General features: G+C 38.8%; 2 protein-coding genes and 1 long non-coding RNA gene across 10 annotated transcripts; all 3 read left to right on the top strand.

The window, feature by feature from the left end:
* The first annotated feature begins 894 nt into the window (after positions 1-894).
* On the top strand, positions 895-8,325 carry LOC114876097 (protein borderless). Of its 2 annotated transcripts, none has more exons than XM_029187172.2 (12): positions 895-1,442; positions 1,914-2,056; positions 3,596-3,824; positions 4,997-5,133; positions 5,228-5,372; positions 5,852-6,126; positions 6,345-6,479; positions 6,596-6,858; positions 6,934-7,109; positions 7,206-7,250; positions 7,334-7,513; positions 7,589-8,325. In XM_029187172.2, the coding sequence occupies exons 1-12, from the start codon at positions 1,388-1,390 to the stop codon at positions 7,810-7,812; spliced, it is 2,007 nt and encodes a 668-aa protein (XP_029043005.1). In that variant the 5' UTR covers positions 895-1,387; the 3' UTR covers positions 7,813-8,325. The 2 variants fall into 2 exon arrangements, with proteins under 2 accessions (XP_029043005.1, XP_029043004.1); XM_029187171.2 differs by having other exon boundaries at positions 4,967-5,133.
* Positions 8,326-10,946: 2,621 nt separating this feature from the next.
* LOC114876045 (protein croquemort-like) lies at positions 10,947-20,817 on the top strand. Of its 2 annotated transcripts, none has more exons than XM_029187051.2 (10): positions 10,947-11,382; positions 14,221-14,476; positions 15,133-15,299; positions 16,914-17,058; positions 17,195-17,398; positions 18,078-18,289; positions 18,576-18,981; positions 19,190-19,263; positions 19,411-19,636; positions 19,707-20,817. In XM_029187051.2, the coding sequence occupies exons 2-10, from the start codon at positions 14,360-14,362 to the stop codon at positions 19,848-19,850; spliced, it is 1,695 nt and encodes a 564-aa protein (XP_029042884.1). In that variant the 5' UTR covers positions 10,947-11,382; positions 14,221-14,359; the 3' UTR covers positions 19,851-20,817. The 2 variants fall into 2 exon arrangements, with proteins under 2 accessions (XP_029042884.1, XP_029042885.1); XM_029187052.2 differs by lacking the exon at positions 10,947-11,382 and adding an exon at positions 13,723-13,801.
* Positions 20,818-21,766: 949 nt separating this feature from the next.
* LOC123987663 lies at positions 21,767-23,924 on the top strand. 6 transcript variants are annotated; one of them, XR_006829273.1, is made up of 5 exons: positions 21,767-21,781; positions 22,896-22,994; positions 23,153-23,243; positions 23,733-23,818; positions 23,896-23,924. It is a non-coding gene; the product is annotated as an uncharacterized LOC123987663 (long non-coding RNA). The 6 variants fall into 6 exon arrangements; XR_006829269.1 differs by lacking the exon at positions 21,767-21,781 and adding an exon at positions 22,687-22,818; XR_006829270.1 differs by lacking the exon at positions 21,767-21,781 and adding an exon at positions 22,687-22,822.
* Positions 23,925-24,538: the final 614 nt, after the last annotated feature.

Raw genomic sequence — 24,538 nt, 5'->3', positions numbered from 1 at the left:
TCCTTAGCGTTTTAATTGCTCGCAAAGACTTTAAAGCGAAAAACGGAGCCGTGAAGTGGACGAACGTGGCACACTGCTGGTAAATATCCGCGGCCGGAAGTCGACGTCTTCGTTACGAGAGCGCCATCAGCAGTAATAATTACGCGACGTGGGCGGACAAATAAAAGGGATCGTTGAAATAAAAAGCTACATCTATCGTGCTAAGTTGTTTGTCACTTACTTCGAAGAAGACGAGAAATTCAGATCGAATCGATGCAATGAAACGTTGCTAAATTTAGGACCATTCGAGAATCGTCGTAAAGTCTCTCTTCGTTTCTACACACACACACACACACACACACACACACACACACACACACACTTTCAGCTTGAACCTTAGATCCTCGCTTGAATCCCTTAATTCCCTTGAATCGGCTTCAACCACGAAGCGACGTTGAAAGGACAGGGATTCGAGGGGCTCAATGGAAAGGTAATTCTTCCGTTCACCGATGAAAGGCGAGAAACGATTCTAAATAAAAATATACTTATACTGATAAGTTGAAAGCGTTTACCTTTGCTATTATAGAATTGCATGCGGTAAGGTGCATAAAATTGTACCCCTCTAGATTTAACCATTTACAATTGTATAGCATAAATAATAAAGGTAGTAAAGGTAATATAATAAATTCGTTCACCTTACCGCGAAACAAGATCCATCGTTGTTCGGTAAAGTAGTCTATACGCGTTTCGATGGTGGGTGTGTCACGATTGTAGAAGAGGAACGGTGCTAGAAAAGCATGGAAGCTACAACATACAGCGGGATGAAGGTAAAATCGTGCCTCGTACCCTCCTCCAATCACTAACATTACCCCTACCCATAGGTTTGCTCGTTACTGCTGCTCTTCGGCGTCGTATCCGCTCGGATTGAGCGAGGCGGAGCGATTATCACCGCAACCAGCGGACCACTCGGTGATCGAACGTTCCACGGCGGAGCACACCTCGAAGAATCATCTCGAAAGAGAAATTTCGTGATTTCGAAGAAGGTAGAAAAGTAGTGATTCGAGGATGAACGTTGACTAGATGAACGGTGGTGAAACGTTTCGAAAAGAAATAGTAGAAAAGAGAAAAAGAGTCGAAAAGGATGCGTTGAACGGTCCATAGATTGCTTAGTGTCATTCGATTGTAGAAGGTATCCTCGATAGGATCGCGATAGTGGCATTTAATCGACGCTGGTGGTGGCCGATGCTTGATGAGTGTGGGTGATGACAGATGTGTTGTTTTGCTACCGTGTTCCGTTCGCCGTCGTCGTGGTCGTGGTCGGTCGCGAGCTGTGACTTGCTTCTGACATCGCGTACACGCGCTACTTTCGTCGGTAGACACACGACAGGACGATCACGGCTGTGAGAAAATGTGCCAGGCGACGAGGATTCATCAGCTGCTGGGGATCTTCCTCTGCTGTCAAGGTGAGAGATATCGTTGCTTGATTAAATTCTGCTTAACGATCGGGCGCGTTTCTTTTCATTTTCTTCTTTTAAGCACAATAATTCTTTTCCACCGAGTGGAACAGAAAGTTTTCGCATAAATTGTTTAACATACCACACAGTGTGTGTACGGTGGATACGAGGAAAGGAAAGAAATTCTATAAAATATGCGAAATTAACCCCTTGCACTATTTTCACGAGTCTGACTCGTGATCGAGATTTCGAAGTTCCAAAGTTTCGACATTTCGGTCTGCGTCGCTTCGGCTCCTATCCCCCCCATTCGAGCGGCCGTGTTTGGCCTGGCTTTTTCCGAGTTTCAGCATAGTGCAAGGGGTTAAAGTAACGATTTCAATCATCTGGTAATATGTATACATACGTACATATGTAGGTTATTCGCGTATCTAAGCATTCTGTCAGGCGATTTGATGCCGCGCTTTTTTTTTTCTTTTTCAGCATTCAGTTATAGCTTGATCCTGGAGGAAGACAATGAGCCGAATTATTTAAGCGCAGGAGTGGGAGAATACGCTGTGTTCAATTGCGATCTGGACTTTCCGCACGAGACACCGATCCCTTATATCCTTCAATGGAACCGTGACGTGAGTGTCCTTGAACTGAATTGCAATTTTGTAATTTTTTCACTGTTCACTGACAATCAAAGAGTCTGATTTGTCGGGCTGCTCGAATAATCTTCTTGATCCTGATAGATTAATTACGCAATGCAAAAATAAGTAATATTCCGTCGTGGCGGGAAGAAAGGAATCTTCAGGTGGTTTGTTGGTTTCGCGGTTTTGCGGTCGATCGAGGAAGAGACCTCGACTGGTCGAAATGCATACACGTTCACCTCGTCGACGGAAACCGATCGTTCGTTTCAAGGAAAAAGTTTTCGTCGCGTTGTTTCCCACGGAAAACAAAGTCCGGACGACACGCGATCGATTAGCGCAATTAAAAAGCGTTGCTTAAGCTATACGAAGCTTGTCGATTGATTAATCTGCGCGCAGCCACAGAACCGCGGCTACGGCTATAGCCAAAGATTGCACGGGTTCATCCGCGTAAAAAAATGGTCGTTCAAGGTAGGGTAGGCGATTCGATTTCTTCGTATCTAATTCAATCTGCGTGAGAAGAGTAAGCTTGTGGAGATCGATCTCAATTTCCGTCATTCGATTTCGTCTCGATTTCGATGCATCGCGCAATATCTTTCACGGCATTTCTACATAGGTACATATTACGATAATGTGGTTTACGATTAGCACAATTTCGTCCTGAAATGAACACTTTTCCAGCCTTTATTTTAGCTTGCCTATAATACATAGAGAGTATTTTGATTAAAAACACTGATCGAAAAATTCGATCATAAGTGTTAAATGAACATCGGTCCATTGCATCGCGTTGATTTCCTGCCAGCGCAGCGCAGCGCAGCGCAGCGCGTCGTTCTTTCGCGGATGTTGTATTCGAGGCGCGTGCAGCCGCGAACCGGAAACAGATTGAGCGTTGCGCATGGCTACCGCATAAAATCAAGTGGAACTTAACCTGATTGGTCCCTGATGCGTATGCAAAACAGGTGCACGGCTCCCTCTCTGTCTGTCGAACATGGTAATTGGAGTACGGAACGCAAGGCTGCATTATATGTATTTAGTGACGGCTAGTCCGCGACACGAGGGGTCCGAACCAGTGGGTCACTGCTAACGCATTGTCAGACGATTAGGGACGATTAGCGGCCTTTTCGCTTGCCTCCTTTTGACCGCGAGGGTTAGCCAGCCTCTGCTGTTTTTCATTTTCACCGGAGGACGCATGTGTCACTCACTTCTCACTTATTGTCTCTGCTCTTCTCCATTCAGAAAAGAAATAAAGTCTACCTAATTCGTTTCACAGACCCCTCGAACGTTCAAGTCTCCAAGCAACGATTATGAAATCGACTGTCTTTAACTGACCTCGCATAGGTGTTGGAAGTACATTAGCGTTGGAAGTCGATAAATTAGCTCGAAGGTGTTTTGTAACGTCGTTTACATAGTACTACTTAATGAATGAATTTCAAGTTGGATCGAGTACTTTACTCTGGCCAATTATTTCATTCCAAATTGAATTGAATATAATAATTATACAATATGTTAATACGATCAATCGCACGATCGTTTCAGTCACGAACGATCTTTTCATGGTACAACGGACATCCGTCGGTGGGTCTGGGTTACGAGGGTCGCGTCCACCTGTTGGAAGACGCCGCTAGTCGAGGATACGGCCAGGGTAGCATCAATCTGACCAACATCCGTGAGAGCGATCAAGGATGGTACGAGTGCAGAGTGATCTTTCCGAATAGAACGCCGAATTCGAGGAACAACGGAACCTGGTTCCATCTCGGAATAGATGGTAAGGTCACGCGGACTTTCTCGTATCCGTTAATCGGCTAATTCGATAACAGCAAGTGGCGAATGGAATTAACGTAGTTAAGCGCCGACTGACTAACACCGACCTTACTACTGAATTGGGTCAAGCTGGTCTACGAACGCTAACGCTGGACGAAGCAAAGAGGCTCTTAGCCGCGAATCTTTGCGGAATTTTCGGTAAACAGGAAATAACCGTTCAACTCGTAATCCTTATTTTACGTCTCTTTGCCGTTCTACCTATGTACAGGTATAATATTTCCAGTTAAAAGCAAGTTTCGCGAAGGAAAGTCTAATTAAGCTGACATTATACAAATATATCCTAGAATCTTTTAAGGGCTGATGTTTTCTACTTAAATTTCTACGTAAATGACTATGATTGATAGAGTAACTTTGACAATTTAAACGTCTAAAACATTTCAAAGAATCGACGAAGCATCACGTTTAAGGTAAAATAGTAAATCGACCCTCTTCGTAGCTGTACAGAGTTACCGATGAATCACTCGTTAACCGGAATTCTGCTTTTTGTCGGTAGAATTCTGTTAAACTATTATGGAGAATTGAGTCATCGCGAGGAGCAACGAGGTCTATCTCGAAATTAACGACCTCTTCTATTCTATTATAGTAAAATCGAAACGAGTTCGATCAATGTAAAAGGAACATGAATCGGTACTGTCGTTTGATGAACGACAATGCTAAAATGGTCGAAAAGAAAAAAAAAAAAAAAAAAAAATATGCTGTTTCCGTAACGGCACGGCACAATGCCTCTGTCACGCACCGATTCGAAATAACAAATCGCTAAAACTCAACGCGTCGATTAACAATGTGACCGCAAAGCTAATTTAACAACGTTCACGATTGAGTACACGATATCGCGTGATCGGTCATTTAGCTTTGATGACTAAATCGAATTAATACTACAATATAAACGAGAGTGAAATTATTAACGTGCACTGGATCGATTAACACGTGTTGATTGTAATCGCTGCGATTACAAGTAAATTAAAACGATTAATATGGCTGTCGATGAACGACTAAACGAGGTACTCTAAAAGTATTATACATATAATCCTGCTGATGCTTACACTAACCTGAAACCGGGCAGACTCGTTAAATCGTTCAACCCAGGTGCGTCGCCGTTTCCGACGTCTGTTCCAGGCGAAACTCTGCTGGCGGTTCCGCCCGTCAACAAAACTGTGATGGAGGGTGAGTCGGTCAGCTTCGACTGCGTCGCTAAAGGAGAGAAATCTGTTGTCAACTGGTTCCGTGAGGGTGTGGAAATCACGGAAATCGAGGTAATTCTATTCGATATCTACTCGCTTTTCTTTATTTTTCCTAATCAACGTAAAGCAAAGTAAAGTTTTTTTGTTGCTCGATTTGTTGCTACAGGATCTCAAGAGAAAAACGTCCATCGCCGAGGATGGGACGTTGAAAATCAATTCAGCAGCTATGGGTGACCTAGGGGAGTACACCTGTGTGGTGACCGGTGAAACTGGAGACCAACAGAGCGCCTCAGCCTTTCTTAATGTACAATGTAAATATCTACAAAAAAGACTATATCTATGTAGGTACATACTATCTCAGTCAGCAGGCAGTGTTTCTTGTAAGGTTGAAAAGTTTTCAGCTCGATCGATCACCATGGATTAAGGTTATTATTAAAATTTCACAATTATTTTTTGGTGAATTGAAATCTATTTAGCCTAAATGTGACGAATAACAGATATTAGACGGTGGAATAACGTGGCAAAGCTCGATCGCACACTTTCGTCCAGGAAATGAAATAATCACGCGGGCGTAATGTTGGGTATTACCGAATAGAATACGATAACCAACGATAACGACACGGTAATAGAAATCACTGCAGGCGAAAGTTTAATGATCATCATCATCATCATCATCATCATCATCATCATACGCCCTGAAACCTTGTCCTCGTCCCGTTCTACTTTATGTAGATCCTCGAAATCGAACGCGATTAAACTTGAACCAGCGATTTTTTAATCGCTCTTTCAGACAAGGCGAAGGTTATCTACGCTCCCCGTGAAGTTTACCTACCATACGGGAAACCAGCCCTTCTAGACTGTCATTTTAGGGCAAATCCACCGCTGACGAACCTACGTTGGGAAAAGGATGGATTCCTCTTCGATCCTTACAACGTTCAGGGAGTGTTCTACAGAAGAAACGGTTCTTTGTATTTCAGCAAGGTAGACGAGACGCATTCCGGAAGTTACACGTGCACTCCGTACAACGAACTTGGTACAGAGGGGCCCAGTCCATCTATTACAGTGGCAAGTACATATAATAGAAAAAGAAAAAAGAAAAAAGAAAAAAGGACGACGTGGTCATTCAAGTCCATTGACTATTCGCAGACGAGTGTTAAGTCGTTCTTTTATTTTCCAATTGTAATGTAAGGTTTTCAAACCGAAGCGAGGCCAGTCTGCTGTTTGTTAAGCGAGCCTCGACCTCAAGCGTTTCTTCCTTCTAATTTGAGAACATTGTTCGACAGATTGTGCAGAGGCCGCCAGTGTTTACCATGACCCCTCAGCATCTGTACATCAGGAAATTGGGCGAGAATTTGGAGATACCCTGCGACGCCAGGGACGGCGATCAATCTCATCGACCGGCAATTGTTTGGTACAAGGTATTTTTCATTATCATTACTTTACACTTAACACTTAACACTTAACACTTTACACGTTGTTCGTCGAACATTTCTCAGGGTCTTACTGTTTTTAATTTGCTCTTTTTTTTTAAAAGGATGGTGCGCCAGTGGCAAGGGGCAACAGGACGCTAGTAATCGGTGGCAATTTAACGATCGACCGAATTCAAGAGCAGGATAGAGGATTGTATCAATGTGCAGCTAGCAACGAAGCAGCAACTGTGGTGGCAGACACGGAATTAATGGTTTTAAACGTTCCTCCGAGGGCACCGTACAACCTCAGCGCCAACAGTAGCAATAATGCGGTTACTTTAACTTGGGTACCGGGATACGTGAGACCAAAGATGGAATATTCGGTCTGGTAAATAAAGAAACTTCCAACAGTCAAAAGCTTAGAGAACATAGTAATAATGATTGATATTATTTCTATTGTTAGGTATAGACCTACCGATACCTCGGAATGGAGAACGATGAAGATCGTATCAAGAAAAATCACCGAGGCGACCGTGAACAATTTGAATCCCGGACGCGAATACGAGTTTATGGTGCTCAGTCAGGACAAACACGGTGATGGGATGTTTAGTAAAACACTTCGGATATTTACACAGCCCCGTATGTTTTCTGTATCATACTATATACTATATACTATATATTACATACTACATATAATTGTCATAGAATAATATCTGTTCAACACACATATTTCAGATAACATCGATGAGAATTCAGTGTCAGAGTACCGTAGCCCTATAGGTAAAATCACTTCTGTTTGTTTAACCTCTTATTCGTTTTACCGTTGATAGATATAACAGAGAGTAATATTTTCAATTTAATAGACGAGAGAATGGGAGCACCGTTAAACGTTCGAGTTCAAGCGACAGCGCAGGGCTATTTGGTCACTTGGGAACCACCCGCTTATGGAAGAGATCAGCTGAGATTATACGCGGTCAGATGGTACCGAGGACCATCTGAAAAATTGGACGGAAGAGCGGAAACGACCGACACTTACTATTTGGGTGATTGTTCTTCTTTATTAAATTGATAGCGGAAAAATGTCTTTTTTCAGAGATAAATAAAAATTATTTCTCCAGTGAAACCACTAGAGGGTGAGAGCTATTACACATTCGACGTGTCTGCAGTATCAGTATCGGACGACGTAGCGAGTAGCGAGCGGATTAGTTTGGAAGTACCAGCGTATCGTAGAAACAGGGCAATTTCTATGGGCATAGTGGCTGGAATTGGGTTTCTAGCTGCTGCTCTCGCAGCTATATGGTGGGCAAGGAAACGTTTCTGCCAATCTCCAAACGAGAAATAACAGAAGCATATTATGCATCGTTTTTTAAAACGGAAGCATATTTATGTCCTCGTATACGTACGATCAATATTGCAATAAACTTCCCTAAAGTAGCGATATCGATATCGAATTTCGGGAATTTCTAATCCTTTCTATGTAATATAATATCGATTCTGTAGAGATTCTGTTACAAGATGGGGAGAAAATGCATCAGATCGAAGAGGATTTTCTTATGTATTTTCTTATCTAGTTTACTTGCGTTTACTTTACGTTATAAGTTATTACTACGAGTGTTCTTGCATTGCATCGTTACATTATGTACCGTTTGAAAGCTTTATTAGATAAGTGCACGTTTATTATGGATTAGTTGTGGCGTTTGATCATTTACTACTATTCGGATACCAGGCGGCGAGAGACGCGCGGCGAGTTTGTTAAGGTCAGGCTAACTCGCCTAGAATTATACATAATATAATAAATGTATAATACATCTGATATGTTTTTCTATTGTAAATAAATTGTGTCGATTACTATTAATCACTCCTATTTTTCTGTTTTCTATTGCTGCGAACCTGACACAATTCAAGAACCCACCAAGGGATGATGGTGCGTTGCTGGAACACCGCCACTGTCCAAAATTATTTAGACACGTTCGATAATCTCAGCTTATAAGCGAAAAAAGTGTTGGTTTACAAAATACTGGGGATGTTCTACTGTATAATGACAAGTACAATATAAGACCTTGCTGGGCTTCGTAAGCGGCTGAACGATGGTGAGAACCAGCAGGAGATAGCGTTTCACTGGTGGGGTCGGTCAGCTGTACAATTGAGAATATTCGGAGACTCGTTATGTGTACCTATCTACCTACCTACCTACCTACCTTGCCGTGGAACGAAAGAGACCATTCGTGTATCTTCTATCGCGTCTAATAAAATAATCTTAAGCTGCTCGATAAGCGACACGTGTTACAAATCCAATTGTCGTTATGACACGACTAATCGCAATATGTATACCAGTAAAATCGCGACCAACAAATTGTCGTTTCTACTCACGACAATTTCAAAGAATATTTCAAAACGATATAACGTCAATCGGTAAATTTAAAAATAATTTTCACAAATTATGAATCACCTATCATATTTGTGAGAAAAGCCTTGCTGCATTTTAGACTTTACCCATCCAATCTTAAGAAACTATCAGATACCAACAGTGAATTTGAACAGTCGATAATATGCTTATCTACGTCAAACAAGTCCCCCAAGCCTTACGATCGGAAAGCAGAAATGTATCTAGGTACATATATGTATGTACAGAGTCGAACGTTTCTACCAACTAAACAAAATTGTTGCTACTTGAACCGCTGCTCGAGGCGCGTTTTATTACATCAAATCATTCGATAACTATCTATTAGCTCGTCTAGCATAATCACGTCGAATCTAGTCGAATCGTCTATTCCATTTTAGCAAACGAGCAATCGCATCAATTCAAGCTGAACAACTCTGAAAAGTATCGAGGATTTTTTCCTTGAAAAACTCCACCCCCAATAAACACACGAATACATACATACATACATATACACGTATAGGTAAGTAGACGATGCGTCGTCGCGTCGCGTCGGCTTGAAACGCTGTAAAGGAGGAACTTGGGTAAAGGTACGGTTAAACGTTGACAGGGATAGGTCGAAGTTGGTCGGAATGAAATTGCCAGGTCAATTAACAGACAGCGAAGCCGCGTCCTTAAGTTCTAGACGTAGACGATTCCGCTTGGCAATGAAGAGATCAACGGCTTTGAATCGGGCAAAACGCGACGAAGGGGTTGGAGGGGGAGCAAGTAGACACTTCTGAGGCTTGCTACCTGTCGCCAACACATACCCCTTGGCCCCAGTTTTATTAACTCGATCGTGTAGCGAACATCTGCGATCCTCAGCGATGTGTCGCATCACTACGAAACTTCGAATCCAGGTCAGACGATGTAAGATTTTTTTCTTTCATTCTTTCTTATCTTTCTATCTTTGGAGTTGCAGCCCAACGATGGGTTAATAATCGGTGCGATCAATTTTAACTGACATTATGTCACTTTTCCTCCACTTGAGGCTTAACCGAATTGTATCAATTAAAGTGCGAGTGCTCTTTGAAAGTTCGGAAAATTGCAGTAGTCTTGAAAGTCTTGAAAGTCTTGAAAGTCTTGGGTCAGAATGTTTTGTAAAACATTGGTTATACATACGTAGGTATATACTGATATTGGGATGAGTAATACAGGAGAGATAACATTATGAGTAAGTGCTAATGAAATCATTCCATCTTCTTCATTTGCAAGGTAAAAAATTGCCACCGTCAAGAAGAAATGAAGATAAAGAAAAATAAGTAGAAAAAAAAAGAAAAAGAAGGCACGCATACGAAGGTGGTATGTACACTCTAAACGAGTTTTCTTCTCTAATAGAGTATGTACCACCTATCAAACGTCGAAGATAAGATATAAAGTTGCAACCATGCTTATAGCCCCTCTGAGTAAATAAATTGATCTTCCCTAACAAAAATTACATCGCATTATCCCGCCACCCTGTCGACGAGCAAATGTTGCACAACCGATCGGTTTAAATTTGAAATGAAGGAAAACGTGAAACGATGATAATTTCTGACCGGAATAAATTCAGCATTACATAACTATCACCCGAGTCGATACGAGGTGAAAAAATCGTGCACACAGCGCGTTTTAAAGCTTTCTCCTCTCCGAGAATTACACTTTCCTCGTCGCTTGCAACCTTCAGCCAGAACATTAATTATTAACGGGTCGAGGTTCGAAAACCGGACGAACATGGGTACATACATATATAGTATGTAGGTATATCATATGCAATAGCTTGATCGAAAAATGAATGAAAAAAAAAATGACCAAACATGATCATCGAATCGAGGAAAAATCCATTTGCAATCGACGACGACTTTGTTCCCTGACCGAGTCACTGAAATGACAATCTTCCAGCATGCGTCGCCTCTTGGACACAACATTGCGGACTGAAATTTTTATAATTTCTCGCCTCTTATCATGAATCACTACTACACACGATAACCGGAGCACGTGTTGCAATTAGCAGCTGACAAATACGCCATCTGTGCATGACAAAGCTTGAAATTGTTCAAGTAGAAACGAAACAACAATCGTTGCTTCGTGGGAAACAGGTAGTAAGCTGGTAATTGAATTTCGAAGCGAAGAATCAGAGTTTCGACGTATGTACTTACATATATATGTAGACAGTTGAGGAAAACGGAAGGATTGTCGAACAAGTGTCTTAACGAGGGTAAAAGGTGGGGCCGTCAGTCAAAGGAGGGAAAAAAGTGTCTGTAAGTGGAGGGGATTTAGCCAATACATAGTTACATTAGATGCAGCCTGTTGATTCATCGGACGCGACAGTAACAGCCGCGCTGTATCGAGTGCAACGTTGCAACGCCGAGCTTTGTGGAGGTTGTTCTCGTTTCAATCTTTTCAGTCAAAGTGTAATAAAACGGCGCGGCGTATCGTGATTGAAAAAAAAAGAAACCACCTTGATCCTGGTGAACGATAGGGAACGTGCGGACACGGGGTTCTGTCAGAAAAGTAAGTTGATCGCCTCTTTAAATTTTCCTGTTTGCTAAAATCCGAGCTACTCAATTTAATGTCAAGTACATACATATTAGAAAAATCGCGATTAATTATTATTCATTAGATCGGTGAACGAAGAAACATTGTACGATTTCCTTGTTAGAAAAATTCATATCGTTGTGACGAACAAATTGTACAGCGTACGATACGATACGATACGATACGATACGATACGATACGATACGATACGATACGGTTCGGTTCGACCTATCAGACTGCGACAAGTTATCTTGAAAGGAAACGGCCTACTGACGAAGAAACATAATTTGCAACAAAACAAATAGGCCAGTTCATTCATGAATCTCGTGTTTAGAACAATGATAGGAAATAAAAATCTATGTCACGATCTTTTTTATATCGTAAAGACGGTTAGAGGAGAGGAAAATTGAACGAAGGAGATAAGAAAAAAAGGAAAGGATATATGTAGATATTTACATATATCGAGTGACGAAGGAAAATCCATAGGTAAAGTGGAAGATCCGTTCGAGGTCCTATCCATCCGCGATAGGAAGAAAAACACACGTTCGCGTGTTTTGTTTTGTCGGTACGATGCAGTCAGTGTGTATGCTACGGGACGGGACGACGCGACGCGACGCGACGCGACGCGACGATGAACCGATAAATGACCTCCCATTATTCGTTCTCATACGTATTCTATATATGTACATACATCGGTAACAACGTCAATGTAACAACGTTCGCGACAATACGAACGGATACAACGGCCAACCAAACCAGGAATATCATCCCCTTCTTGTTTATTACGATCGTCCCGGTCTCCAATTGGAAATATTCGTTGCGAAAGTTTTCCAAGCTGGCAACGAAAAGATTGCTTCTACAGTATTGTTTCCTATAAACTCTTCCTTTCTTGCATTTCGCGTCGCCAAACAATGGTAAATTTAACGTTATTCTCTTTTCTTAATTAATGATGATTCGAGCCGGAAGCTATCGGTGGAAAATCTTGCAAGTCAAGTTACCAGCGACATGTGTGTGCCGCTAATTTTGCGCAAACTCTCGTAAACTCTCGATTTTTCTGATTTGCACCGTCGAACGACGGTTTTGATTTTATGATGCTTTGGTAATGGTCAAGTTTTCACTTAAAAATCTTGGAAACATCAAACGACATCGGTTATCTTGTTTTTTCAATAGTGCAAGGGTCCCTCGTTGCCAGGAAACGAATTATCATAGTACAATGAAATACAGGATTCCCAAGGTTTCATAGAAAATAGGAATACAGCGATAAACTCGACCTCCGAGAAGCTGTATCTCTCTTTTCTGACGACAAAAAGTCGGGACTGAAAGATCGGGATAGAGTTCATTGCGAGCGAGATAAGAACGGTTAGAACATCGTACATTTGATAAATTATCATATTGAAACAGCAGACGATTGAAAAAGTTTCAAACGATCGTACAGTTCATGGTCAGGTAACTAGATTGCAAAAATCCGCTCGTAAATTTTTATCTCTCTTGATCATTTCCGGATTTTTCATAATTTTAAAATGGAATTCGAATAAGAATAACCGATAAAAAATATTATTTGTTGTTGGAGCAAACACAGTACAATACGGCACAAAAAAGAAAAAGTGAAAATTCGAAAAGTGCGAGATCGAGTTGACGCATACATACGTGTATAATACAATGCCCATTCTATACCACAAATCTACTAAATACGTACTTTTACGTGACCCGCGCTCCAGTAACAGGCTGCAAAAAACGTAAAAGTATGTTTCCCGCATGCAATGTGTTAATAATTACGGCAATAATGGAAAATAATGGAAAATAATGGAAAATAATGAAAAATAAAACATCTAAAGACTGACAAATCGACAGACTTCTAATGCAATGTAATTGCTTGTTTTCATAGAAAACCAATCGTTTGTGGATTCACGTAACATAATTCCGCGTTTTAAGCAGCGCGTATTATTAACGACGGCATTAGTCACCAACACTGATATATGTATGTATGTAAATTGATTAAACTGATTGCGTATTCCAGCGACATAACTATTATAAATCGTGCGTGTATCCTTGTGTTGCATATATGTACATACATATGCTTTGTTTGCATTTCTCAGTCAACCAAGTTTCAAAAAACGCTACGTTCCTCTTGGATACTCAACAATCAACGTTACACGACAGCATGAATGATTTTCTCGACTGACTGTATAGGTTTCAGATACAAAGTTTCCCGATCATAAAGGCGAAATAAAGCGGATAGTTAACGAGTGTAGTTGCATATGATCGTTGCATAAAGTCGTTAACTGTGGATTAATCATTTTTTATGCGCTTTAGAGGCAAGTTTTCGAATACCTGTTACGGTGATCCAGTTGAAATCACTTGGTGGATCGGGTCTCGTTAACTGAAATTAATAAAAGTATGTATGTAGGTCACAAGTATGTGTCCCTTGCTGAAACAAGTTTTGAAAATATCCTTGATCGCATTCCGAGTTTTATAATACCTTCTATTTCTTCTTCTTTTAACATGCTGATATGTAATTTTTTCAAGTCTAACAATAAGAAGTTTAGTTATCACTTGCAGCGCTTTAAAAATTAATATGGGTTAAACTGATAAGAATTGGAAAAAAAATTTATCGCAGTTAAAGTATCCCCGAAATACTATCTTGCGCATAAATGTACTTTCTTCTGGTGAACACGTGGGAAAGCTTTTGGTAAACGAAAGAAAATCTTTACGTAAAGATCAAACACGAAAAATACAGAGAAGGCGTGTGAAATTAGGCGTCTTGTAATTCGATGACCGGCTGATTAATACTGATTATGTTTTATCTTGTTGCAGGCTTCACTACGCGGCGTACAGCGACCGGAACAGCGACGGAGCACGAGTCTGATCGGCAAAGAAACGAAACACAGCCGTCCGAGAGCCACATGCTGAGGAAGCGAGGATCAACGGTACCAGTACAGAAGCTGTCATCATCATGAGGCCTTGGACCAACAAATCCCTCGGCCTTGGGCTCTTTGGTTTCTTACTGATCGTGTCTGGTACCACTCTGTACTTCTCTTGGCCGGCTATTTTTCATCATATCCTTCAAAAAGTAAGCCCAGTTATAATAGTTCATTTAAACCCATAAAACATTCATGTTGAAATATTGAACCAAGTCCTTGAAACATAATGGAATTTCATTCAGTTATACGCGTATGGTGTCGTGTCTTGTCGTGTCTTGTCGTGTCTTGTCGTGTCGGATAGAAACTACGCAAGATTTTTTAGCCATAGGAATCATTTTTTTTTTATTCAATATGTATCTACATTGCATCGAGTTCTTAACGAACAGCATAAAAATATAGTATAGTTGTTTTCTTCTTATAAAGAAGTTATCGACTGGATAGCTTCGTGATGGTGGGTTATCTTGTAAAAACGTATTTACTTTGATGCTCGAACTGCAGAGAATTTGGAAATACGTTTATTTAAACATCTTCCTGTTTTTTCTCGGTTACAACTGATCGTGTTCGATGACATACAATAGAAGAATTTCTGTCAGCAGAGAATACATATTAATAATCTTGTACGAAAATAGGATGTAGCTTTGCTAAAAAATGTACAACCTATGCAAAAAATAAACAAACTATTTTCGTTTTTCGAACACGTTTCCACATAATCGAGATGCTTACATATTGTATATCGTTTCTGGAAAAGCGATTGGCAACTAATGTTCCTTTTTAAAGACGAAAAAATTGCAATTTTTGTTACTAGGAACTGCCGCTGACACCAACATCAAAAGCGTTCCAAGTGTGGAATGACACAAGCAGCTTACCACCAATGTATCTAAAAATTCACTTCTTCAACTGGACCAACCCTGAAGAACTGTTGATTAAAGGAAAGAAACCTAATCTCGTGGAAGTTGGTCCTTACGTGTTTCGGTATGAGATTTCTTTTTCATCCCTTGTTCAATCAGTTTACATTACATATATTATAATACTTAATCTGCATATCCGCTACTGTATACTTTCCTTTAATTAAGTGAACAAAATGTTAATCGTATACGTTTGCCAATATCTGTGAAAGATGCGTAATCGAACTCCATCAAAGTATTGTCTCGAAATAAGCAGCAATTGGCTTGGGACCGAACAATTGCTTCTTATGAAGCAGCTATGCTATTCGGCTTGACTTTGTTCTCGAACCGGGACGAAAGCGGCACATGTTTGTTTTTTTAATTAAAAAGTACAGAAGATGATTTTTTTCTTCTCATTCTGGCATTAAGAAGCGACTAGCTCTGCAGGCGACTTGAAATAGAAAGAAGAGCAGATAGCCAGTTGCTTATTTCCAGGCAATATATGTATGTATATATGTATGTATAATACTATGGACATACTCACTTTCGGTGTATCAATTAACAATCAGTGTCGTTTCGCGATACGTCACGGATATCCAAGAATCATCATAAAAGAAAGCATCGTTCAGGCCAAGGCGGAAACTGTTGCGCAACAACGAATCGTTTCTCGATGAAAGAAACTTATTCGATTCAGTGTTTCAACGATCTGTCGAAATAAATGCGTTCGTTGATATTTCACGCGTACCGAATGGTAAACTACGATAACATACGTAGACAACAGGAAGTTTTCTATACGTTTTGTAAAGCAGCATTAACCTTTTTGCTCCGAAGAGCGCGAATATACATACATATGTACTTATAGTATGTACACGTTCTTGACGAGTGGCCGGTAAGGAAATCTAACCGAACCTAATAGACCGCCTAATCACGATAAGAAAAGAATAGTTAACCTCGAGATGTTAACATTTTAACCTGTTAACTGAACGTACGTGTAATAAAAGGTAAACGACGAAGAGCTATTACGTTGTTTTGTAACAGGGTGTCCACGTTGATTGGTGGTAGTAGTTCCGTTATTCTTTTATACGAAAGAAACAAATGAAACAATTAGGTTGAAAAAAAAAAATGTAATTGGTTACATCCTTAATAATTATTCAGTTAACAGGTTAACGAACGTCTGACTGTCTGTCTGTCTGAACGGAGGTGCAGGGGTAGCGTAGGTGGCTGTAAACGTTGCATAAAATAATTTCTTGATTAATCGTTTTCTCTTGAGTGAATATGTAAGTTTGTTACTACTCTCGATAAGGATGAAACGCGCGAATGAACAATTAAGAGATTTTGGCCCTCCAAAAACGTGTAATGTTAATACGATCATAGTTCGTAAAATTGCATTCTACATATACATATTTATTATATGTAAGAGCGTGGAACAGGTTGTTGGAGTTCTTTCATTTTATCGAAGATGAACACACTGGTTTCACATTCAACTGGGAAAAAGATATTGGAGAATCGCTCCTTAGGAATCGTAAACACGAGTTTAAGTTTCTATGTATGATTGAACGTCATTCTCGGTAGAAGTACAGCTTATTTGGGTTACTCGTGCAATTTTTATCATTTAATAATACGCTGCTTAAGCAGCAACTGTGTTTCATTACATTAATGCAAAGTGTCACATGGTTGCTTCTGAACGAGTTTGCGATTTTAGGGAGATCAGGCAAAAGGCGGACGTGGTGTTTCACCCTGAGAATGATACGGTTAGCTACTTATATCAACGGTGGTGGTTCTTCGAACCGGAACTGACCAACGGTTCTTTGAATGACTCCATCACGCAACTAAACGCTGTCGCAATAGTGAGTAATTTCTACTTGTATTCACGAACTTGAGAGAGGAACGTTTCCTATGTATCACACGTGAAATCGTTTAACGAATTCAACGAATTGTTGTTAGAATAATTTGCAAAGTTTTCCGAAATGTGAATCGTTTCAGTCAGCAAAACACAAAGTCCGTTACTGGGACGGCGCGTTGCAAAGTACTTTATCGTTCATGTTGACGGCGTCGAAAGTGCACACCACCAAGACTGTGAACGAACTCTTGTTCGCCGGCTACGACGACTCTCTCATCAAGCTGGGAAGAATGGCAGCCTTGGGGGATGAAATACCACCTTTTGATAAATTCGGTTGGTTCTACATGGTAAGTCAGAATTTGATAAATCATATAAAATTCCACAGGTTTGACTCGAGACTTGTGCCGAGAAGGTGTTTATCAATGGGTCATCAAGACGATTCTTTCACGAAGAAGGTGGCTGAGATTGTTTATTTAATTGTGTCGAGGGCGGTGAGAAGGTCAAAGATGCGATTCGCGCTGCCACAGCAACGGCATTGTAGCCGACGACAAATTATTCGCAGCGAGTACTTAAATTGGTACTGAATAGGACGGGTCACGTGTAGGCCGCTGAATGACGAATGAAAAGCAATGGGAGGCATATTATGTATTAATTTGTTACGTCACGCGTGCAACATTTACGATCAATCAATTCTACCTATTTATTTCTTTCTTTCTAAATTCTTTCTTTCTTTTCCCATCTGATTTTTTATCGACGGAGAAACATTGTCGATCGATCAGTCGGAACATTTCGATTATCCAACTACCTGATGCGATAGATAGAAGATTAGAAAAAAAATAAAAAGAAAAATACCTTCACATATGATTTTATCTGGCTTTTTCTTATCGTGCGGCATTTGAAGGTTGATTAACTTGGAAAAGTTTTAAACCTCGCTCGTGATATGGCTATTAGCGGTCTCTTTTTATATTTAATGTTTTTCAAATTTATATGGGACCTGGATCCACGTCATTAACCTTTCCTTTTCAGAGGAACGGTTCCACGATGTTTGACGGCCACTACAACATGGACACTGGGGTTCACGACATCAGTGAGTTCGGAGTCTTGAAAAAGTGGAACCACAAGGACACAACGAAATTCTTCAAGAGCCCGTGTAATCTGGTAGAAGGGAGCGCCGGCGAATTCTGGCCACCTTATCGTCATAAAGACGAAATCTCCCTGTTCAGCGGCGACTTGTGCAGGTCAGTAAGTCAGATTCGCAGTACGAGAAAGGAATGCAAATTACTTTCCTCTGCTTTCCCCCCGGCCTCTCCACGTACCTATTAACCTTCGAGAAACGTAAATTGGATCGTCTGATAATCCTGTTTACTCGGCCAACGTTGTAGGTGAAGTCGATAACTTTGCTGACATTCACTTTTGAATGAATCCACGTATAGAATTGATAAAGTATAACAACAATCTTGTGGCGGCACTCGTCAAGATAGAATATTTTATTCATATCGTTTCTGTGTTCCCCTTTCTTCGCAGACCATTAACATTCGACTACGCGCAGACGACTTATCACATGGGCATGGAGGGTTATCAGTACGTGTTGAGCGAGAAAACATTGGGAAACAACACTAGAAGACGTTACCCTCATGATCAGGCTAAATACTTCGAGCAAACCACAACCACCGAGGATTTCTTCGAAGTTGAACACTCAGCGGAAATTACGGATCCTCCTGAACAGGATCCGGATATTGTTAATATAGGAAATTGTTTTTGCAATGGAAGATGCACCCCTGCAGGACTGATGAACGTCACTGCCTGTCGATATGGTGCACCTGTGTTTGCCAGCTTGCCGCACTTCAACAGGGCTGATCCTAGTCTCACGGAACGAATCACTGGAATCGATCCGCAAGATGATCATGATTTTTATATCATCCTCGAACCGGTAAGTCTATGAATTATTTGAAAAAATTAGCGCTGTTTATCACCGAACTTCCTACGAGATTTATCATCACGCTGCTTTTTAGACCAGGTATTATGCGATCGAAGATAATCGATTCAGACAATTACAGCTGATAACTATAATAACACAGCAGAGTAATCTGTAGAATTATAAAATAACTGTATGTTTTATTTTTTTTTTTTTTTCCTAGGCAACTGGAATTCCCCTAAAAGTCTCTGCCAAATTGCAGATCAACATTTTGCTGGAACCATCAAAAACAGTGTCGTAAGTACGTTTCCAACAATATGATCAAAAGTGAATGTACGACTAGCCCTAATGCAACATCAAAGAAGTTTCATTTATTTCAAATGAATTTCAAAATATTTAAAACGATTTATACTTTCAAAAAATTCACAAGGCATCGGTGTTCAGACTTTTCAGATCTGTCCCGACGATATATTTCCCAGTAATGTGGTTCTCACTGGAAGTGGAAGCCACACAGAAGTTTGTCGACGACTTGAAGAAGCTTCTGTCGCTTCCTAATGTTTGCATATACGCAGGGATAATATTGATTCTCGTTGGATCCCTGATTATTTTCACCGTAGCACTCCTGTACTTGTTAAACAGGCAACGCGCAAACTCGGTGGCCAGTGACAAGGTAATCAACATTGCGCCATCTAATATCCTACTTCCTTACGATATACTAAAAATCTACCCTTTGTTTATAGATTACCAAGCCGGAAGTGATAGCTTCTAGAGATAAAACAGAGCTGGTATATTTAGACAACGGCAAGAGCAACGAGGATCCTCACGTGAGAAGCGATCGTAAGCTGTATCCAAGTGCACAGTCGAAGCTACAGAATGAAAAATAGATGAAGAACCGATGAAAAGTTATAATTGAATGATAGAAAGGACCTCTATTTTCGTGAACGATCAGTTCACGAAAATTCGTTGATCTTCCCGATGAGGATCATAAACGAAAGAAGAGTAATATGTTCTAAATTATATACATTTTTTTTAACAGTTTTTGTACATACCTAAATTAAGGAATTTGTAATTTTCGTAAAGATACTATATATCAGCTGTTTTTTTTTTTCTTTTTTTTTTTGGACAAGAGACAGCGCAAAGTGTGTTCATGTTCAGCTGATGAACAACGTGTCGATGTTGTGGAAATGATGGAATCTTGATCGTTGATCGAGAACTTGGGTAATTTCTTCAACTCGACTATTTAGATACATTCCTTATTATTTTTGTTTCTTTTATTCGAAAGAAATGTTCAATCGAACGTAAGACTGACAGAAGCGATAAAAGTTAGTTTGTGGAGATTTAATTTGAATTGGTGTCGATTATAATTTTAACAATTGTTCGTTCGCGATTCACAACGAGCTTTAATAGATTACTTTGATGGGACCAAGAGAAACTGCTCAAACGTAAGACATTGTTTGGTGATCGTTGCGAATTAAATGGTGTCGAATAACGAATCGCATCAATTCGAAGGTGTCTAATTTACGTGGCCTACTATCAACGGTTCCTTAACCGTGTTGATGACTGACGTACGATAAATGCTAACCTTATCGTAGACATCAATTATTCCTGTAGAAAATTACATTTGTGCCAAACTTTGAGTCGCGATAAGATGTCCACAGATAGGTGTCCAATTCACGGATAGATAGATGACGCGACATGTTTATACGATTCCATCGAGTGCAATCTTATGATTGCGTAACTGTAATCCCATCTTATGATCAAGATCGAAGAAGACGTACGTGGCCAGTGATATTGCTTTTTCTAGAATGGTGCGATTTTATATTGTATTTTAATAAAAACTTTAAACTTTTATTACAGTGATACTAATTCTTCACGATCACACAAAACAAAGACACTTTGGTTTCTACTGTACGAATCTTATTTTTATATCGTACTTTTCATTTCAAAGTGATACTATTCGCGTCATGTAGCGATGAATGCGAAACAATGACGACAGACACAAAATAATTAATTTCGTGCCTCAATGATTTATTTGATGCACTTAATTTTCTTTCTGAATCATACATTTAATTCATTTAATTTCCTTCCCGACTTAACTCCTCTTCCCAGTTATTTATTTGTATAACATTCAACAATTGTTTGATCATTAATAAACTATAATCATAATATACATATGTATACGAAAATCAAAGTGAAATTAAAACACAGTAATTCCTTTTTAATATCGTACAAAAGCTGAATAAATAATACAAGTTTCCACATGAAAGTTATAAAAAAACAAATTTTAATAGTTGCAACAATAATTCAGTTAATACGTTTTACTAAAATAAAAAAAAGTGTAATTAAATGAATTGTAATACAATAATATCACGGACGATTTAGTAAGTACTTATATATAATTATGAAAACAATAACATTGTAATATAATATACAGAAAATGTTGCGTCAAACGAATGTGACTTTGATACGCATTGTTAGGTACTTAAATTTTCAAAAAAAGAAGAAAAAATTATCCCAAAAATGCGTTTAAAACACATCTAATCCGTTAGATTAGTAAAGAACTGCGCAAAAATGAAATTGAACCCTCCCAAATATCAAAAAAATGATGTAATAAAAAGAAATCTGTATCAAAAAAAGAAATATGTAGCAAAAAAAATATTGTAATAAAGAAACAGATGTAACAAAGAGAGAGAGAGAGATGTAATACGTAAAAAAAATGTAACTGAAACCTAACGATACTCAACCTCAACTTCTGTGTTCCCAAAAAAAAAGCGCAAAAAGAGAAAGTTGGGTGGTTATATATGTGAGCAAACGGGTAATAAAATAACCAAATTGAAATCTACGGCTGTAGATATGCACAACGCTCGTGAAACGCGTAGAATGTAATGGTGCCGTAACCCTAACCCTAACGTAGCATGACAGGATTACGTCCTAGCATGAGAGGATTATGCCCTAGCATGACAGAATTATATCCTAGCATGACAGGATTTAATCCTAACATGCTATGAAATAATCCTAACCTGCTAGGAAATAATCGTAATATGTTAGGACAGAATCGTATCATGCTACGAACCCAACCGTAACCCTAACCGTAACATGGTAGGAAATAATCCTAACATGCTGGGAACCCAAAAGAAACACTTATATTTCGACGAATTTAGAATATCGATGGCATTCCGATTTCAAAAAGTTGGAACAAACAGTTTTGGCCTATTTTATGCAAATGAATATGAAACAATTGTACGGTGTCTCCTTTTCCGATAGCAATATATTATGGTAATGCAAAACCGAACTTGAATGATTTTATACGTGAATGAAATGATATTTTAGATGAGGGATTATTTTACAATAATACTTATTTTAAAGTAGATGTAATATGCGTTACGTGTGATGCACCTGCAAGAGCATGTTGAAAAAATGTGAAGGGACATATAGGTCGCAATAGCTGTGAAAGATGTACAGAAGCGGGTACATGTTATAAAAAACGAATTATCTATGAAAACCATAATGCTAGTGCTCGGACACATTCTGATTTTGAAAAGTCCCGCGACATGAACCAGCATCAAAACGATAAAAGGATCGCTTTATTAAATCTATTTTCGCCCTTAGTAATCAGTGATGTACATGTTCCATTAATTAGTATATTTGACCATCTCGTATCTTTTCACCTATGGCTTCTTCGTTGTAGCCATTCGTTACTTGCGTGTGCCCCTCTATACGCCTTGCAGTCTATGTTCAGTTAGGTGTCATGGCGTCTTCCCATGTTGTAGTTGACCTGTCGTTTACTTAATTCTATTTGTGCTTCGATATTTAAGTTGTCTATTCTTGTTGTTTACATTATACAATTTTAATGTTAGTGATTGCATTGTTTAACATTTATCGTACGGTCCGTCACCTTGTAGTATGTACTAATTTTCTATTCATTTCAGGTAAAGTATATTTGGATTTTATTTGGTTGAATGATGACACTCCCGATGAGAGAAGAAATGTATCTCGCCCGTTACATTATAAATAGCTATTTTCGTAAGGTAAGCTAATTAGTTTTTATACAGGATTTTTTCCCTTTGCATGCTGTAGGCTTATTAAGCGCTCCTCCAGAAATGAGGCAGACTTCCTTGTACGTAACAGGTATGTGTTGTATTTTTGAATGGTTTTCATTTATTAATTTATTGTGTTTCGTTTGTAGCATGCTATCATCTAATATGGATGACGGTATTCTATTTACTGTAAATTTGCACCGGACCATGGGATAAATCATCTAGTTACGCTCCCCAAGGGTAAGCATGTTTACATTATTTTGTTTATTTGTATCATTTACTTGTACGCTTGTAAGTACCATCGTGCTTCAACCACCCCTTGTTGTCGCACAATTTGTTATTTGGTTCCTTTATCGGTTGTGGGTGGTGTTATTCATTGTTAAATTATAATTATTTATAAATGTACTTACAAGGAATGAATAATATATGAAATGATATAAATAAATAATAATTGATATATCTATTATAAATGTATATACATATATATATATTAATAAATAACTTGTAGAAAGCATGTATAGGAAAATATCATTGGTAATTTGTAGCATATGAATTGCTCCATTTATGTAAGTAATTAGTTAGTATTTTATTATTATTCATTTATTTATCAGTGATTATTATTGATTACTTTTTATTGTTGAACGTTAAGTACACATACACATATATACACTTGTTCTGTTCTAAAAGACTGTTATTGGTATAGGATTAATTGTAAAATTTTTTTTTTAGATGTTATTGAAAAGAGCATATCGCATTATACAAGAGCAAGGTGCAATTTTGTCCGATTCCGATTCTGCGAGTGAAAGGTGTAACTGGTAAGTACTTATTATTATTACGTTTGGTTATAATATATATATATAATATACAAGTGATTTAATTTGTTATTTTGTAGTGGCAAGAAGAAGAAGGCAAGCTGAAGATGAAAAAAAATAATGCATATAAAAAATGTTTGCAATGTATAGAATAAAATGTAATGTGCTTTTGTATGGTTGATTAGAAAAAAGGATTTTCATTAACAGTTAAAATATGATGTTTGTAATGAAATTGTATCTGTTGAAACGAATCATATGATGTTTGATATGATTGGAATACTTTACAAGCTTCGAAAGTAATTGTCAGAACAAGTAATGTATATGGATAGAAAAAAAATGTGGTGGGTAAAGAATAGTAAGGTTTAGCAAAGTTACATTGAAGTGCGGCAGTACTCTGTATTTAATAATAATAAAAAAAGAAATAAATAAATATTTGTATGAGTGTGGGAGGAGTGAATGAGTCTTGTAAATAGTTGTAATTAGTGTAAAGTTGAATATAAGAAAGGAAGGAAATGTTATCGTCTTTTTAACGGCATTTTTGAGATGCAATTAGAATCTGGTCCAAAGATAGATTACATTAACGAATGCTAGTGCTGTAACATACATGGTAATGAGAATATTGAAAGGTAAGACTGAATAAGAAAATTGTATATAAGTGTGAGGTCCAAATACGTGAGAGTTATGTTAACTGTTGGTTTATTTATAGTCCGGTGAATAGTAATA

This window comes from Osmia bicornis, chromosome 3 (genome assembly GCF_907164935.1).
Source record: "Osmia bicornis bicornis chromosome 3, iOsmBic2.1, whole genome shotgun sequence".
NCBI lineage: Eukaryota > Metazoa > Arthropoda > Insecta > Hymenoptera > Megachilidae > Osmia > Osmia bicornis.
Note: the sequence above shows the minus strand (reverse complement) of the source record. Positions and strands in the feature narration are given on the sequence as shown.

Excerpts from the sequence above, each read along its gene's own strand:
- LOC114876097 (XM_029187171.2), top strand. The coding sequence starts at position 1,388 with ATGTGCCAGGCGACGAGGATTCATCAGCTGCTGGGGATCTTCCTCTGC. Across the intron at positions 2,057-3,595 it reads TCCTTCAATGGAACCGTGAC|TCACGAACGATCTTTTCATG; the intron begins GTGAGTGTCCTT and ends CGATCGTTTCAG. Across the intron at positions 7,251-7,333 it reads AGAGTACCGTAGCCCTATAG|ACGAGAGAATGGGAGCACCG; the intron begins GTAAAATCACTT and ends TCAATTTAATAG.
- LOC114876045 (XM_029187051.2), top strand. The coding sequence starts at position 14,360 with ATGAGGCCTTGGACCAACAAATCCCTCGGCCTTGGGCTCTTTGGTTTC. Across the intron at positions 14,477-15,132 it reads TTCATCATATCCTTCAAAAA|GAACTGCCGCTGACACCAAC; the intron begins GTAAGCCCAGTT and ends TTTTGTTACTAG. Across the intron at positions 18,982-19,189 it reads TTTATATCATCCTCGAACCG|GCAACTGGAATTCCCCTAAA; the intron begins GTAAGTCTATGA and ends TTTTTTTCCTAG.